At 41.2% G+C, this 18,118-nt stretch overlaps 1 protein-coding gene across 2 annotated transcripts in view; it reads left to right on the forward strand.

Annotated features, from left to right (window-relative positions):
* wdr17 (WD repeat domain 17) overlaps nt 1-15,607 on the forward strand; it is a 52,915-nt gene extending 37,308 nt beyond the window's left edge. Inside the window, exons 15-31 of one of the 2 annotated variants that reach the window (XM_053419755.1) lie at nt 441-590; nt 674-804; nt 1,459-1,584; nt 2,422-2,577; nt 3,685-3,749; nt 5,292-5,424; nt 6,471-6,559; nt 6,838-6,937; nt 7,087-7,226; nt 7,841-7,952; nt 8,077-8,218; nt 8,522-8,624; nt 8,860-8,961; nt 9,631-9,729; nt 14,581-14,648; nt 15,007-15,104; nt 15,190-15,607. In XM_053419755.1, the coding sequence (XP_053275730.1) occupies nt 441-590; nt 674-804; nt 1,459-1,584; nt 2,422-2,577; nt 3,685-3,749; nt 5,292-5,424; nt 6,471-6,559; nt 6,838-6,937; nt 7,087-7,226; nt 7,841-7,952; nt 8,077-8,218; nt 8,522-8,624; nt 8,860-8,961; nt 9,631-9,729; nt 14,581-14,648; nt 15,007-15,104; nt 15,190-15,309 (1,934 nt within the window). In that variant the 3' untranslated portion in view covers nt 15,310-15,607. Of the gene's footprint in view, nt 1-440; nt 591-673; nt 805-1,458; nt 1,585-2,421; nt 2,578-3,684; nt 3,750-5,291; nt 5,425-6,470; nt 6,560-6,837; nt 6,938-7,086; nt 7,227-7,840; nt 7,953-8,076; nt 8,219-8,521; nt 8,625-8,859; nt 8,962-9,630; nt 9,730-14,575; nt 14,649-15,006; nt 15,105-15,189 lie in introns of both variants that reach the window. The other variant, XM_053419756.1, reaches the window with a different exon arrangement.
* The last annotated feature ends 2,511 nt before the right edge of the window (nt 15,608-18,118 follow it).

Here is an 18,118-nt window from a genome sequence, read left to right on the forward strand (position 1 = left end):
GGTAACAATTGAATAAAAACGTGGGAATGAATTGTATCTCAATGCACATTATATATTTTTTAACTATAAAACTGCCCATGTTCCATATATGTAAGTGTCTATATTTCAACTAGCTGAATGGAAATAAAGTTAGACACTGTTTCTTTCAGACCACTATTTAGTCTCCATAACATGCATTTATGGCTGAGGTACACGAACACATGGCTCCATTAAATGAAATGTCTTCCCTCTGTAAAATCCCCAGTGAAATTTTGAATGAGTTATTAATGCTGGCTCACATAGAAACGGACCCTATTTTAATTAAATCTAACTGTGTGTGTGTGTGTGTGTGTGTGTGTGTGTGTGTGTGTGTGTGTTTGTGTGTGTGTGTGTGCGTGTGTGTGTGTGTGTGTGTGTGTGTGTGTGTGTGTGTGTGTGTGTGTGTGTGTGTGTGTGTGTAGGTTTGACATGTCACCAGAATCGTCCTTTCACCATGGCCAGCTGTAGCAGAGACAGTACAGTGAGGCTGTGGTCTCTCACACCCCTCATCTCTCCATTGCTGCTGAACATTCTTACTGACCAGCCTTGGGAAAAGATAATAGGAAACACAGGTGAGAACCGACTTGGTTTGTTTTGTGTTATGGTGTTATGTTCTCAGCTCTCAATAAACCATGGTGGCTGTGTGTTTCTGCAGACACAGCTATGGTTCCTGGTTCACCTCCCCTGCTCTGTGGTAAAGTATCTAGAGACATCAAACAAGAGCTGGACAAACTGAACCTAGACATTTGGTCCAAGAAGCTACGCTGGTTCTCTGAATGCTTTTCGGTAACCACATTCTAAATGCTTATTTATCAATGCTAGATCAGTTTGATGCCCTAATTCTGCCCTTCAAGGTTGATGACTGATCTGAAAGTCTTTTTGTATTATCAGCAGTTTGTCTTGATATGCAACATACAAACACAACAAGGGAACGATTTTTAGGCCTGCAAACAAGCAGCGTTTTCCTGCTGCAAAATTTGTACATCACAAGGGAGTTTGTTTTCATACTTAATTAAAAACTGCTACTTTCACCACCAAGCTGATGTTTTATATTGTGTATCACACCTTGAACAAATGGAAGTATAAAACTATCTGTTGCTGACACACTATGGATTTTAAACCATCTGATGCGAGCTTGGTGGTATTGCTCGTAAACACAAGCAGACATTAAGAATAATCATGTAAAATGCTCACTGTATTTATATATATGAATGATAGATTAATTTAAGTAAAATTTAAGAAGCTCCAGCCCCTATTTTCCCTGATGAATATAGCAAAAAGTAATCAGCTGCATTGAACATAGTTTTTCATCAATGAATCTTTGTGGGTTTTTTTGTGTTTTTTTTGTGTGTGTGTGTGTGTTTGTGTGTGTGTGTCCATGCTGCTTGTGTGCATGTTTATGTATTTTTTAACACATCTGTGTACTCTATCCCATTCCAGCCTCCAGGAGGCACCAGTAACCTGTGGGACCTAGTGTCAGTCATTAACGGCCAGGATGACTCATTGCTACCAGCCAGCTACAGCAAAGGAGTGATGCACATGAAGCACCTGCTCAAGTTTAAAACAGTGAGTTGCTCCTATTTCCAGAGTCTCGGATTAAAACAGAAAAGTCCAGATAAATCAAGACCAACCACACAGTGATCACTGTTTATGATCAGCTGTAGTTTATAACAGACAGTCAATTCAATTTAATTTTGTTTGTATTGGGCCAAATCACTTACCAAATTAAGGGCAAGACCATTCAAATATATAACACACTCAGAGCTGTTTACTTCATTCAAGGTGAAGTAAATAAATACAGTTTCTGCAGTCTTCTTCCTTTTATTTCGATCATAATTATATTTTTTCCACATTTATGCCACTAGATTTGAATTCATTTAATAACATGGGGGGGAAAAGATGATGTTTCTGGTGCGCAGCAGAAAGTATTGTGTGAGCATGTGATATCTTTCATACCACGGTGCATTTCAAGTTGCTATGTGTCTGTTTGGAAATGACAGTAGTTACTCGTAAAGTTGGAAAGATATTCCCAGATTCTGAATTTAATCAATAACTAATCAAGCTTCCTTCCAATCAGATCTATTTACACAAACAGCTACGAACTATTTTCATCAAAACAAGCATGAATCCATTCAGGAGGAAAACCTTTGTTCTTTATGCATTTTAGACGAGTGAGCAGGGTCCGTCTACAAAGTGCAATGCCGAAAACACGGCAAAATATTAAATAACATCACTGCTGACAGTGTAGAGTCACCAAAATCTATAAACCTTCTGGTTCATATAATTTTAATCAAACTTCTCCAATTCACAATGTCAATCGAAGAATACATATATTGAGTGAACCTTTACTTACAATTCATATAATTAAAACAGTGTTTTCCTGTTTTATTGTTTTTCACTCAGTCTGAAGCTCAGGAGCTGACTATTGTGAGGATGTGTAAGTTTGGAGGAGGCATCGGAGCTCCCAGTAAAGAAGAGAGGCTAAAAGAAGCAGCAGACATCCATCTGAGACTGGGACAGATTCAACGATACTGTGAATTAATGGTGGAGCTGGGACAGGTATGGAATGTGCATGTGTTTGTTTGTGTGTTATTTTTGTATCTTCTTTCCCTGAAAGCATGGAACTCAAACATTATTGAGACTTAAAAGTTGTGTTGGTACTGATCCTTTGTGTGACTTCTTCCATTTCAATATTTTCTCTAATCATTGTGGCTCAACCACAGTCTGTTTTTATCTTTGTATACCACATAAAATTGAAATTAAACTTTTCTGTTATGAAAATGCTATCAAAGCAGTTTTCTAGCAGTAAGCGAAACACTGGTGTTATGGTATCTGTGTCTCCCTTTTGGCTCCATCTTCATGGACCAGGTCAGAGAGAAAATCTAGTGGAACCTGGAGGTGGAAGGAGAATGAAAAGTCATTCATGTAGGACTTGTGACATGTAGGAAGTTTGTTCATGTGTAGAAAAGATTTGTACCTGAAAAAGATACTATGAATAAGATGAACATGATATCAGTGGGCAGGTCACACAACTACTACAGACTGTAAGCAGAAACCTGTGTGTAAAACTCAATGTTCTAAGTTCTCTCGCTCAGCGTGATACTGTAGCTAAAATTTTGACCCTGAATCTAATTGGACAATTACAGCCCAATCACAAAGCAGAATGGTCATACAGTGGAATCATAGGGTAGATTGGCAGGTGATCTTAATTACACTTAAGTAAGATACTGTAGAAAATAATGGTGAACATTTAATATGTTTTGTCCCGGGGCAAGCCCAATTGTGTCATGCATGATCATCCATCTTGAAAATCTGCTCCACCTTCAAGGACTTAAAGGTAATGAAGCCATCTGTACGTTAATTCGACTCTGCTTTTTGAGTGGTTTGTCATCTTCCAATCCGATTCATTTGTAAAATGGAGTCAGACGTACATGTTACGTCAGTGTCACTTAGAGTGTTTTATGCAGTTTTCTGCTTTGCATTTGTAAACATTAGTTGATGAAATCACTTATTATTCACAGTATCATTTTACAAATACACAAACTTTTTACAAATGGTAATTTCCCACATTTACTTTACTGGTGTACAAAGGTTATTTTACAATTACATACTTTGGAATTTTGTAAATCTTACCAACTACTCTGAGCTTTATAATCTCTCTGTCAGTGGGAGAAAGCATTGTCTGTGGCTCCAGGAGTTTCCATGAAGTACTGGAAGAAACTCATGCAGAGGTAACCCAACCTTTTTTGCTCTTCAACTAAAAAACAGTAGGCCTAAAAGTGAATTACAACAAATAATCATGCTCCCTTTTCAGTCAAAGTGTGCATAGCTATCATGATTGTGAAAGGTGTTTACTCAGCAAGGTGCTGTCACAGTATCTGTTTCAGTTTATTCGCTGCACTGTGAAAGCAGATGCGCAAGGGAGTGGAGAGAATAAGAATTGTTGATTCACAGTTAAGGGGATCTCTGGGGCAGGAATGATGCACAAAATATCAGGATCAGCCAAAAACGAAATAACAACTATACAACTTACCTTACAAAGTATTGAGGAAAGTTAAATGCTACTTGAATGAGCAACTCATCATCATCATCATCATCACCATCTGTGTTCTGATTTGTAGTATGCTGTTACTTTTATTGTGTCCAACCTGCACACTTCACGTATAAGGCTTGTTCAATTAAATTCTTTTTGTATTTGCATAGCGCCAAATCAATACATACATTATCTGAAGGCACATTCTATAGTACGGTTGAGACCTTAAAACTGATAAAGAAACCAACAAAGAGCAAGCAGAGAGAAAAAACGTAACAGCAATAAACCTTTAGACAAACAGAGTCAATGTGGGAGTTGTTATTTTATATTTGATGAGTGTTATTTTAAGGATAATAATAATAATAGTAATAATAATAAGAATAATAATAATAAGAATAATAATAATACATTTTATTTTGATGAACCTTTCAGAGCACTCATGGTCACCTTACAAGGCTCAGATAAAAAATAAAAAAAACAGAAAAAAGAAAGAGAACAAACAAAGCTTCTGCTGATTATGCAGCCTATCACTGTGAGGCCCCTAATTAATGTAACGTAATTAATAATAATAAATCGATAAAACATTTTTTTTAAAGGTAAGGAACAAATTTGCATACTGCAAATGTTTCACAGGAAAGTGAGATACTTTCACACTACCTGAATAGCTCTTCGTCACATTAGTGTCTGCTCAGCAAGGTGGCATTGTTACATTATTTTAATCGGATTTTCCTGTAAATTTTGGCCAATTTTAATAAACATAAACACTAGATGTGGGGAAATTAATCGTTTGTTTGATGCATTGCTATGGCGACATGGACGACAAAGAACAAAATACATTTATTTCGATTTTTGTTTTTTTATTTCACATTAAAAATGTGTTTTTCTGTGAGTCTCCTGTCTGAGTGTCCTCTTCCACTCTCCTACTTTACACTTAAACAATGAACACCATCACTAATCAGAAGTTATTAGGCCCTGACAGTCTTAAACACTTTTAAAGCACAAATAATGAGGCTAGCAAAGATGCACACAGTGCTTGAAAAGGAAGTCATTTATAGAAATTACATTTTTTTTATGCATAGAGCTGCATCTGTAATTGTTTTATCATCGGATTGTAGCGCTCAGAATCGTAATCGAACCGTGAGTAGCAGATTCCCCTCCTTAATAAGCATACATAGAAAACACATGATGGCAACTTTTACAGGTCACATGTTGTCTAGAATGTAATGTGTTTGTGTTGCAGGAGAGCTGACCAACTGATGGCCGAGGATAATGATGATGTTATCCCATACTGCATCGCCACAGGAGACATAAAAAAAATTGTAACTTTCTTCACTGGCAGAGGACAATTGCAAGAGGCCTTACTAATAGCACAGGTACAGAGAGGGAAGGGATAGTCTTCTTAAAGACCTGATGAACAGTATACATCTTAAATTAATGGCTACAAAGTGTGGTGTGGCCTAGGGCAGTGGTCTTCAACAGGGGGTCCACGACCCCTAGGGGGTCCGCGGGGGTACTGCAGGGGGGTCGCGAAATTCTTGGTTGATAAGACAATTTTTTATATATTATTTTATTTATATTTTTTTCCCCCAAAAATTTTTTCCACAAAATTCACTTCTTCAGAACCAGAATTTTATATATTGTCTTCAGATACACATCGACATGAATCCAACATATTCTAGCGTTTAGATAAATTGAGGCAAAAGACGTCTAAAGCTGGGCACCGGTTCACAGTCCCTTTCATGAAAATACGACAGCACAGGCACTAGCCAATCAGATCGCGTTTATGCTCATGTCTAAAGAGAGCGAAGCTCAAAAATAAAAGATGGCGGACCAAATACTTCGTATTTGTACCTAAAAGTTGTTTGTTTTACTTTTTTTTGCTTAGATTTTAAAAAATTTACAGAGAAATAGACACTGTACAATGAAAACAAACATGACTGTAATTGAAAAATAAGTCTGAGAGGATTTGCGAGGTGTCTGAGCCACCTTTCTAATGTTAGCATGCTACTACCCACAAGGGTAGTATTGAATGCACAACAACAGGGTAGCTCTGTTTATACATGGCACTAGGCCCAGAATAATATAAACACTATTTTATGCAATTTATATAGTAGGGGGTCCCTGCTCCATCTTGCCATCAGTTTGGGGGACCTTGGCCTGAAAAACGTTGAAGACCCCTGGCCTAGGGGGTAGAGTGGTCGTCCTCCAACAAGAAGGTTGGCGGTTCAATCCTCACTCTTCCACATCTGCATGCCGAAGTGTCCTTGGGCAAGATACTGAACCCCTAAATGGCCCCTCATAGATGTTGAATGCAATAATTGTAAGTCGCTTTGGATAAAAGCGTCTGCAAATTGACATGTATTGTAATGTGATAATATTTATAAAAATTATAAAAGATCCAAATAACATTTGTTTCCAGGGAGCATGTGAAGGGAACATGCTTGCACCACAAAGCTCCCAAGTCAACCACACAACTAATGATATGGATAACATACAACAGTACCAGAGGTAAAGCAAACACAGACACACACACTCTAATGCGGGTAAAGGCAGTAGCCAATTGCATGGATTTTACCCGGAGGTCATGTCAGAAAAAGCCTTAACCACTATCTGATTACACAGAGGAGTGGGGCTGCCTGATTATTTTCTAAATAACTCTAAAACTAAACTTGACTAAATAAAGAGAGCTTTGCTGAGTAAATTGAATTTATCACAAAAATTCATCCCAGGGTATTTTTGTAGCTGATTCACTTCCATCTCAACTGCTGACTTTTGCTTCTGTCAAGCCTCCTCCATAATATCTGTAAGGAATTAGCTGAATGGTACTTCCAGAATGGAGGCTCTATCCGGGCAGCATGTTGTCACCTTGCTGAAGAAAACATCAAGGTACGTAAACCACATTTTGTGCATGTTAACATTAGCAATTCGTATGCAAACTTTTTGTTAAAATGTGTGTGTGTGTGTGTGTGTGTGTGTGTGTGTGTGTGTGTGTGTGTGTGTGTGTGTGTGTGTGTGTGTATTTGCTATATTTTTAGCTATCAATGTGTAGCCTGATCCGGGGTAATGAGCTGGAGTTGGCTGCATGTGTGGGCATTGTCATAGGAGACAGAGCCAATCAGAGCACTGTGTACTGCCTTGAACTCTTGGCCAGGAAGTACATGACCACACCTCAATGGTACGTCTATATCAATGCACGTCCAGTGTTTGTGCTACACTGATCCAAACCCCAAACTATCAGTAAACCAGTTTGGGATTTTTTGTGTTTTGAAACTAACACTTTAGTAGCAATTAAATGGCACTTACTTATAGCACTTTGTAGTTTTGCTTTATTTTGAAGAAATTGTACTTTCTTGATTATTTTCGTCCTGGGTCTGTACCCTCAGGGTTAAATGCACTTATTTTGATAATTGATTACCCTTACTTGGTTTGGTGTCAATTCATCTGTAACAGTGGGTTTACACTTTATATTTATGAGTGTTAACTTTAAACACTGACCCCTATTGTTTGACCACAGGTGAACCTCAGTGCCAGCTGCTATAGGCAGACCTCATCCCTCTGTGGAGCCAGGAACTTATCTTTAGATAAATAGTTGTCTAATCAGAACCAATTCCAGTGTCTTTCTCTTCAGTTTAGACTGTATAAATCTGTCAGAATTCACCCCTGCATCATCAGTTTCAGTGACTTTTAATCAGCTGGAGTTAGTCAAATTTTTCCCTGTAATTGGCGGTGGCTGTTTGAAAGTTACAACATTTGATAAAACAGTTTTATGTTTTCTGTGTTTCCTCATAGGGAGCTCTCAATTAACTTACTGCAAATGATTCCTGACAATTACATCTTACTGGCTAAGCTCTGTGCATTTTACCCAGGGAGTGCTGCCGAAATCAACCAATTACATAGGAGGGTGAGTAGATAATCTCTAAATTAAGATGTGTTTTGGATGACATGGAATGAAGGCTTCATGTCTGGTGCGGATGATACTGACAGCTGTGATGATTAGAGTGATTATGTGTTGTTTGTCATTCAAGTGCGGCCTCCCTTCAGTAGACGAGTGTACGGCCTTGGCAAAGGAAGCTATGAGTGAAGGAGATTTGTTTTCAGCAGTTAAATTTCACCTGCTCAGCTCTGAACCTGAGAATGCACTTCGGATTGGGATTGATCATATCAAAGGTACTGACAACACATTTTGTGTTTGTATATAACTATTGTTATCACATTTGAGCCTTAAACAATGTCATGTATCATTTTTGGTTTATAATAACTGTAACTGTATACTATATCTAAAGATAAATTCAACAATTTGATGGTGTAATTTATGAATAAACAGACTAGTCTTTGTGAAGACCCTAAAACTATCTCACTGATATGACTGCAAATATAGTGTAACAATTACAATCAAATAATTCATCAGAACTTTTTACTACAAAGACCTATGCAAATGATTACTAATTAATCGGAAATCTTTCTCACCAGAACAGCTGAATGGATCTGATTGGAAAGTGGATAGCATTCAGCCAATACTTGACCTGATGAGTTACATCAGAACAGATCGCCTCATCATGGCCAAGCTGACAGAGTAAATCGATTATTACTTTTGCTTTAATGTGAAATAGTAATTTCACTCAACTCCCAACCTGCTTTTACTTCCTATATTTTGTTATATGTGACAATCATCCATTGTGTATGTGTGTGTTTGTGTGTGTGTGTGTGTGTGTGTGTGTGTGTGTGTGTGTGTGTGTGTGTGTGTGTGTGTGTGTGTGTGTGTGTGTGTGTGTGTGTGTGTGTGTGTGTGTGTGTGTGTGTGTTTGTAGAGTCCGCAGTGAGCTGTTGATCCTTTGTGGTTATATTGGAGGTTTGCTCGCCATTAGAAGACAATACTCCAGCATCGTACCTGCACTCTACGAATACACCAGGTATACACACTTTACTGTGTTCCAAACCTCTACATTAGACTGCATCTGACTAGTCTTTCGACTGACTGCCTGTTGTTTGTAGATTAATCCAATTCTTCTAAAATATATCTGAAACCTCCTTATAAAAGAATAGTTAGTTGCCTCAAACATATTTCTTATCTCAGTCCATGAAAAACAATGAAAACACTCTTAAGGCCGGGGCATGGTTCTGCAACTGCGGCTTTTCATGCAGTTGTGTCAGCAGACTCGCTTTAATTTATGGTTCTCCAAGGGTTGCGCGTGTTGCAAAGCAATTTACCACCAGAACGCTAGGTGGAGTAAAATTTTTTCTTCTTTGTGTGTGGCAGACGTCGTCGACTGTTTATTAACATCGCTACTGCTGCTCCTCATAGCCTTTTTCTGGCGGACAAATTTCATCTGAACCAGCTACAGAATTTGGTCATTATAATACTGTCCACAAAGCTCTATTGAATGAGTCCTGCGTCTTTTTACAGAGTTGGCATACATACATCTAGGATCTTTATTTGTACTTTGTGATCTTAACTTCACCATGTTAGATATATAATGAGTATTCAAGAAAATGTTTTTCAATGATAATTAGTACTAATTAGTCTTAATCTTAGATAAGATAGTTAGACTGACTAGCAAGTTTTTCTTTCTTTATCTCAGTCAGCTGTTGAAAAGGAGGGAGGTGTGTGTTCCTCTGAAGATTGAAAAGTTGACCTTGGAACTTGATGCCTGGCGAGCCTGCACACAAAGTATCAGCAAGTAAGTTACTTACACACACAGACACACACCAGCACAAATAGCCTTACATATTACAGATCAATGTTATTAAAAACCCATGAAAAAAACAGCAAAATAATAAAACAAAGACTGAATTTAACAAAAGTAGGGCCAAGATGTGTACAGGGAAATTGTGAAGGTCTGATCATTATTATCCAACACAAAATTGCACAACAAAAACTACATTTGTTCCTCTTGCCACTTACAAAATATAGAAAACTAGAATTAGCTGTTTTTTGATTCCTACAATCATTGCAGTTTTCCATGTACATATTTGTTTCCAGTTTCATATAAGGTCACTGTGACCTTCACACTTGACCACTGAAATCTTATGAATTCATCTTTGAGTCCAAGTGACAAATGTAAAAGATTTTTTTTTTTTTAAAAGATCCCTCTAGGCAATCTTGAGGTATCACATTCAAGAGACCAAAAACATGTTTTTTGAGGCCATACAGTAGTAACCTTGACCTTTGAACACAGAATTATACTCTGGAAATCACTGAGTCCTAGAGGTGTACCCTGAGATATTACATTCGTAAGGCATAACCTCTGTTTTTAGAGGTCTAAGTGACCCTGATTCTTTACCACCAAATTTAATCCTTTTAGTCAATTAGTCCAAGTGAATGATGCCAGATGTAATGAAATTCCCTAAAGGCAGTCCTGATTAATCACATTCAGAGGAGAGTGAGGTCAGTGTGACCTTCACCTTAAGGCACCAAAAACTAATCAGCAATCATCCTTGAGTCCAAGTGAGTATTTGTACCTATTTTAAAGACAGTCCCTCAAACTGATCTCAAGATATCACTTTCAAGAAAAACATAAGCATACTTTATGATGGCACTGTGACTTTTACATTTGTTCTTTGGTTATCAAAATCAAATCCAAGTCCAAGTGAATGTTTCTGCTAAATGTGAAAGGATTCATGGCCTTAAGCAGATATCGCATTCACTAGGCAAAAGATTTCCTTTGCGAGGCCACCGTGACCTTGATCTTGACCCCCAGCCACCAACATCTAATCATTCAACCTCGAGTCCAAGTGAACTTTTTAACCAAATGTGAAGGCATTCTTGAGATATAGCATTCACAAGAAAGAAACAGACTACCCGAAGACATAATGCCTGATAAATAAAAATTACAACAAAAATAACACCCATGTGACTGCTGATGACATCAGACGATTTCTTATGTGAATTTTTTTTTTTTATCTGGATGGATGTAACAAACACACCAGTAAATTCCCTGGAAAGATTATATGGTGACATTTTAACATTTAAAAATTGTTATTCCACCTCGACTCAAAGTGAGCACCAGAGATTATCAGTGCAAAGACAGAGTTTGCCTCCTCATGTTGCCGGAGTCTTGTGTTCAGTCCCTTTGTTTTGCACTCAAGATGGCGCTACAATTGGCTGCCACGGTGTGTTGGTGCGCACTTCTGTGTTTGTTTTTAGTATTTAATTCTGTTAATTGCGACTCAACTCGGATTACTTTCAAGATGGACGAGCTTCTTAACATCAGGGACACAACACCATCTGATTTATGTCCCAACTTTCTCGCCTCTTCCGTCGATTTAGTGGATTACTGATCAAAGGTGCGGTGTTCCTCGGCCACGCAGCGAGAATGAGGCGGAGACGGAGAGGTAAGCACGCTGGGGCTCTGGTGCGCTTCAGGGAGAGAGGATTACGCTCACCTCTCCCGAGCATTCTCCTCTCAAATGTTCGATCGCTGTACAATAAGATGGACGAACTGCGCCTTCTCATCCGGACAAATCATGACTTTTCCCTCTCTTCTGTATTGTGTTTTACTGAATCGTGGCTGACTGAAGCCACACCGGACTCCGCCGCACAGCTGACCGGCTTTCAGCTGTTACGCGCGGACCGCGACCCGATCCTCTCACGCAAGGCAAAAGGCGGAGGGATTTGTTTTTATATAAACCATGGCTGGTGCAGCGACGTGAAAGTAATTTTACAGTCCTGTTCTCCAGACCTGGAAACTTTTTTCATCACCTGCAGACCGTTCTACTCTCCCCCTGAATTCACCTCTTTTATCCTGGCTGGAGTTTACATCCCCCCGCAAGCTGATGTGCGCGAGGCTCAACGACAACTCGCAGAGCAGATACTGGGAGTGGAGAGAATGAGAGAGAACACGTATTCCCCCGTTATTGTTCTTGGGGACTTTGATAAGGGGAACTTATCTCAGGAGCTACCAAAATACAAACAGTTACTTAAATGCCCGACCGGGGGGGGAGAACACCCTGGACCACTGTTACAGCACCATCAGCAAGGCTTATCATGCAGTTTCCCGCGCTGCCCTGGGTCTATCCGACCACGCTCTTATTCACCTGATCCCGGCTTACAGACAGAAACAAAAACTCTCAAAACCTGCTGTGCTGAGATCAAAGAACTGGAGCAGCAGAGAAAGTGTGGAGGAGCTGCCTGACTGCCTTGAAAACACTGACTGGGACATTTTTAGAACTGCTTCCAACAGTCTGGACAAATACACAGATGCTGTGACGTCCTACATCAGCTTCTGTGAAGACAGATGTATTCCGACACGCACCAGGGTGTGTTATAACAACGAAAAGCCCTGGTTCACAGCAAAGCTCAAACAGCTTCGTTTGGAGAAGGAGGAGGCCTTCAAGAGTGGGGACATGGATAGGTTCAGACTGATTAAATACTTGTTTGGCAAGGAGATTAAGGAGGCCAAACGACAGTATTCAAAGAAACTGGAACAACAGTTTGCAGCCAACGACTCCTCGTCGGTCTGGAAAGGCCTTCGTGTGATCACCAGTTGCAAAACCAAATCCCCCCACTCTGTGGAAGACTTGAGACTTGCAAACAAACTGAATGACTTTTACTGTAGATTCCAAAGACACTCCCCCCCCCCCCCCCGCAGCTATCACACCTCTTCTCCCCAGCCTGAACAAAGACACTAGCCCCCCCCCAAATATAGGCCCCAGACTGCCCCATCCCCTCCATCCCCCCCATCACAGCTCTCTCAATTCAGGAGAGAGATGTAAATAAGCTCCTGAAGAAACTGAACCCCCGCAAGGCAGCTGGACCAGACGCTGTCTCCCCCTCCACACTGAGGCACTGTGCGGATCAGCTGTCTCCAGTGTTCACGGACATCTTCAACACCTCACTGGCTGAATGTGTTGTACCAGCCTGCCTAAAAACATCCACCATCATCCCTGTTCCAAAGAAGCAGAGGATCACAGGCCTTAATGACTACAGACCAGTCGCCCTGACCTCTATAGTAATGAAGACCTTTGAGCGCCACGTGCTGACCCACCTCATGACCATAACCAACAACCTCCTCGCCCCACTGCAGTTTGCCTACAGAGCCAACAGGTCCGTAGACGATGCAGTCAACATGGGACTCCACTTCATCCTCAAGCACCTCGACTCCCCTGGCACCTACGCCAGGATCCTGTTTGTGGACTTCAGCTCCGCATTCAACACCATCTCACCAGCTCTTCTCCGGGACAAGCTGACACAGCTGAGCGTGCCTGAGCCCATCTGCAGGTGGATCACTAACTTCCTGACCGACAGGAAGCAGCGTGTGAGGCTGGGCAAGCTTGTCTCTGAGACCCGGACCATCAGCACTGGAGCCCCTCAAGGTTGTGTGCTCTCTCCTCTCCTCTTCTCCCTCTACTCCAACAACTGCACCTCCAGCCAACCCTTATTGGATTAATTTCCAATGGGGACGAGGCCGCCTACAGAGAGGAAGTTAACAGCCTGGCTTCCTGGTGCAGCCAGAACCACCTGGAGCTGAACGCTTTAAAAACTGTAGAGATGGTAGCAGACTTCAGGAGGAGCCCCGCCCAAACAGCTCCCCTCACCATGTGTGAATCCCCAGTTAAAACAATGGAGTCTTTCAGATTCCTGGGGACTGTCATCGCACAGGACCTGAGATGGGCGGAGAACATCACCTCTATCATCAAGAAGGCCCAGCAGAGGATGTTCTTCCTGCGGCAATTGAGGAAATTCAACATGCCGCGGAAAGTGATGGTTGAGTTTTATACAGCCATCATTGAGTCCATCCTCACCGCATCTGTCCACTGCCAAGGATAAGGGCAGACTGCAGCGGATCATTCGGTCAGCTGAGAAGGTCATCGGCTGTGACCTGCCGGCTCTCCTAGACCTGTTCCACTCCAGGACCAGTAGGAGACCAAGCAAGATCATTGCTGATCCTTCCCATCCCGGTCACAACCTGTTCCAGAGACTCCCGTCCGGAAAAAGGTTCCGGGCTATCAGGACTAAAACCTCGCGTCACCTGAACAGTTTTTTCCAGTGGGGCTCACAAACAAGCCCCCTGCATCACACTGACTCTGCATCACACTGACTCTGCTGCCCCCCCCCCCCCCGCACATAATTTATAACTCTATATTATTGGCATTATCACCAATCTCTGCACCTTAGAACCGCACGTAACTCTCTTACTGTATATATTGTTGTTCGATATTGTTTTTGTTTTTATATTGTTTGTACAGTGCACCAACCACACCAAGGCAATTTCCTGTATATGCAAATATACATGGCAATAAAAAGAATTCTGATGTTCTTCCCATCTATGTTGGGTCAGAGCCAGGTGTCTGAGCATGAGTCTCTTCTATATATTTACCCTGGTTGTGATGAAGTTGGTTGGTCTGGCTGATCCTGATCCTGAGTGCAGAGTGTTTCAGGGTTCTGCTGCACTGTAATATAGCAAAAAAACTAAAATGTAGCTAATGGCTGTTGTCATAGACATCTCAACACAGTAAGTAAGGGGTATTGTGTGATCTTGGACACAGCATGAGTGCTTACAAATGTCTGTCTTTCCTTTTGTCTACAACAGTCCTCCATCAGAGTGTCAAAGAGAGGAGTTTAATTGCCTGGATAGAAGAATCCAGCCAACAAACTCTGGTAGGAACAATATACGATGCTTCTTTAGGAAAACCCAGTTATGAGGAAATAATGCCGTGAAATATGTTTTGGGATTTGATGTAAACTTCATCCAGGACTAAGCCAGAATGTTAATGTTGCTCTGATGTTGGCTTCAGCATTATCAGCTTGATGCAGCAAGCTTTAGGTGAAGCTAAAGTGGGTGAATGAGTATGTTGATAAGTGATAGGCCACTGTGCATCTTCTTGGAATGAAGAATGAATGAAAGAGCAAAGGAGACAGAATTAAGCATTCCCTCATTAAGCTCCAGTCAAAGTTGTTGGTAGTAAAACATACTATATGTAATCATTTACGCGTAAACCATGCAACCTTGTCTCAGATGCATTAGTTCTGTGTGGAGCTGATTATGTGACAGGGTCCAATCTGCCAAGCCACTCTGATGTTCAACTGTCCTGTTTCACCGGGCAGAGAATACAGGTGTGTGTTATCTTTTTTAAATATGTGGGACATAGATCTTCATAACTTCTGACTTCTCACATAATTCTCTTTTTTTATTGTGCAGGGTCCAGTGTTTTTGTTGGAAGATGGTAAATCGGCAATCTCCCTTAATGATGCACTTATGTGGGCAAAAGTCAATCCATTCTCCCCACTGGGAACAGGACTCCGCATTAACCCCTTCTAGCTCATAAGGAGGACATTACAAGGGAATCGTTTACAGACTGGAAGAAAGGAAAATAAGCAAGAAGATGAAGTGTGGAAGTGGAAAAGAAGATGAAATGGTGGAAAATAAAGATTTTTGTGCATTAGTTAAGCAGCTAACTTCATTTTAGAATTGACTGGGTCAACAAACAAAATTTTTTGTGAGGATGATTGTGTTTCCAACAAGCTTGTCGTTTTGGTAGGTAACAACTCTTCAATGTATGAGTATCTGTATATTTGGTATTAATCTGAAGCACTGTCTTCACTAAATAATGGAATAAAGCAACCTCTGTATATTTAGAGGAGAGACTCTGTTTAATTGTATTACACTTTTACTGAGTGAACGTAATAAATAGGGTGGCTGAGGGGGTAGAGCAAACTAGAAGTTGTTAGTTCGAACTGCACACCCCTCTTGTTAGAGGACGACTGCTCTACCCCATCTGCATTCAGTGAGGAATGCAGATTCTTCACTGAAGAATCTTGATTTGTTATGTCCCACCACAAATCAAGAGCCCCCCTCCACCACCATGCCACAACAACCCTGAAGCAGAGTCCAATAGCCTGCTGAAAAGTACTGGTGTATTTTCTTGAAATGCTACTTTCCACTCCACTTTCTTTTTTAAATGGAAATATTGTATTTTTTACCTCACTACAGTATATTTGACAGTTCTCTATTTCAGATGGACATTTTTAGTAAGGAATCATATGGCACAATTATAAAATACCAGTGTCCCATCACTTTTGGCATCATGCAGTGTTTGGCTGGAGTTCTGTTTCACATCTAACATGGCTATTTTAGTCGTTAGCAGTTATCTCAAAGAGGCACTTTAAAAGTGTTGTGCATGAACGAGTTCAAAAGAACGTGCTCTTTGAACACGTTCATTTTTATGAGAACGATGAACTGAACGCAACCTAAATGCAAAAAAATCATTTGAACGGTGAACACGTTCATATTGTAGCGTCCTCGGTTAAAGACAACAGGAAACTTCTCTATTTATGTGTAACTTTATTAAGTCCAACGAATACGACACACTTCTTGTTCGTAACTCCGACACTCCTAACCTCCACCACCGTATGCTTCACTCCCCTTCCTCATTCACCCTTGACCCGCCAACTCATCAGCCAATGAGAGCCTGCCATCCCACACAACCCCACAGCCATTGGTCTAGAACTGTCACGTGCCCCATCCTGACCTGTTCACTGACCATCAGGAAGTCTCAATACTTCTTTAACATGGCGAAGTTAGCTGAACATAAGTCATAAAAAACACATAGCAGTCAAAGAGAACATAAACCCAACTACTAGTCCGTTACAATATTATCTGAAGTCTAGCTAAAACGTTGTTTTACCTCTCCTGAGGAGTCTAAATCGAATGCTTGCACCATGTCGTTGCTCAGTGCCCGTAAAATGTCCGCGATGTAGCCTAACCTAAACCAACTAACTCGACTTCGCACTACGTTACCCATGATCTATTGTACAAAAATGCAGACCAAACAAGCAACGTATTCCAAGTGTTTGCTTCACTGGCCAGTGTCTCGGCTCTGAACCGTAGTTGGGCGCTCAGCTCAAAGGTTATTTTGGCTCGCTGTCTGGCCGGTAACCAGCTGTCCGGACCACTCTGTGAATAAGGAGGAGGAGACGTTTCTTTACTTGGAATGTGGCCACTTTATTTCTCAGATATACAGCAGGAGCAACACTCGCATCACCTCTAGGTGGTCGTTCACTTCTCGTTATACACACACTTTTAGCGTCTTTTCCCACAATACCCAGGTGCACTACATCACACACTACAAACTTTCCTTAAAGGGGCAGGCCATACCTGCAACACAAGACAACAGCTCTCGGTATCATATAAAAATGGCAAGTGAAAGCAGAGACGCAGACTCAGTGATTAAATCCGATGCGCCTTATTATTATCTGAGGGATTTTTGCAAACTGTCTGATATAGATTCCGACAGTAAAGGCAAGGGGTAGTGATAGATAAAGTTTTCTTTAGAAAACAAGTTAGCTTCCGGTGTTGCGACTAATGGAGTAGCACGTGTTTCTCTGAGCTCCTGCAACAACTTTTAAAAAAATCCTATTTTAGGTACACCTGCTGCATCTTTCTTCGGTGTGTATTTTTCCCACCTTCATAATCTGAATTTCAGCCGTCTTTTTGCCGACCAAAATGCCTCCAAAAGCCAAGCCACCTGTACAACTGCCGCGGCCTGCTGTACACACTGCATCCCCGCCTCGTAGTGATTCCTCCACCTGCCTGGTCGAAGCTGCCGGTGAGGCTCCGCCACACGATTTCAAGGCCGAACTCCTCTCGTCACTCCGTGTTGAGATGGCGGCTATTTTCAGAACTGAGCTTCAAGCTGCTTTGACCGAGACCTTGTCAAGCATCAAGACTGAGCTACAGGCAGTGAAGTCGGAGTTATCCAGCAGCATTACAAACATCCAGTCTGAGGTGCGTACTCTGAAGAACACCGTAGGTGAAATGGAAACATCGCTCTCCTCCTGCACCGATGACATTACTACCATACAGGCTAAAGTGGAGCATCTGTCAACTGAGCTGATAAAACTGGACAATAAATGCTAGGATTTGGAGGCGAGATCGCGGCGCAATAACATAAGATTAGTGGGAATTCCTGAAGATTTTTCCACCTTTTCTGCTGCTGTGGATGTTTCCTCTCTGCTCAAGGAGGCGTTTAACCTGGAGAAGGAGCCTCTCGTGGACCGCGCACATCTTACTCTCCAGCCGAAGCCAAAGCCCGGAGAGCGCGCTCGCCCCATAATCGCTCGTCTACACT

This window comes from Pleuronectes platessa, chromosome 3 (assembly GCF_947347685.1).
Source record: "Pleuronectes platessa chromosome 3, fPlePla1.1, whole genome shotgun sequence".
NCBI lineage: Eukaryota > Metazoa > Chordata > Actinopteri > Pleuronectiformes > Pleuronectidae > Pleuronectes > Pleuronectes platessa.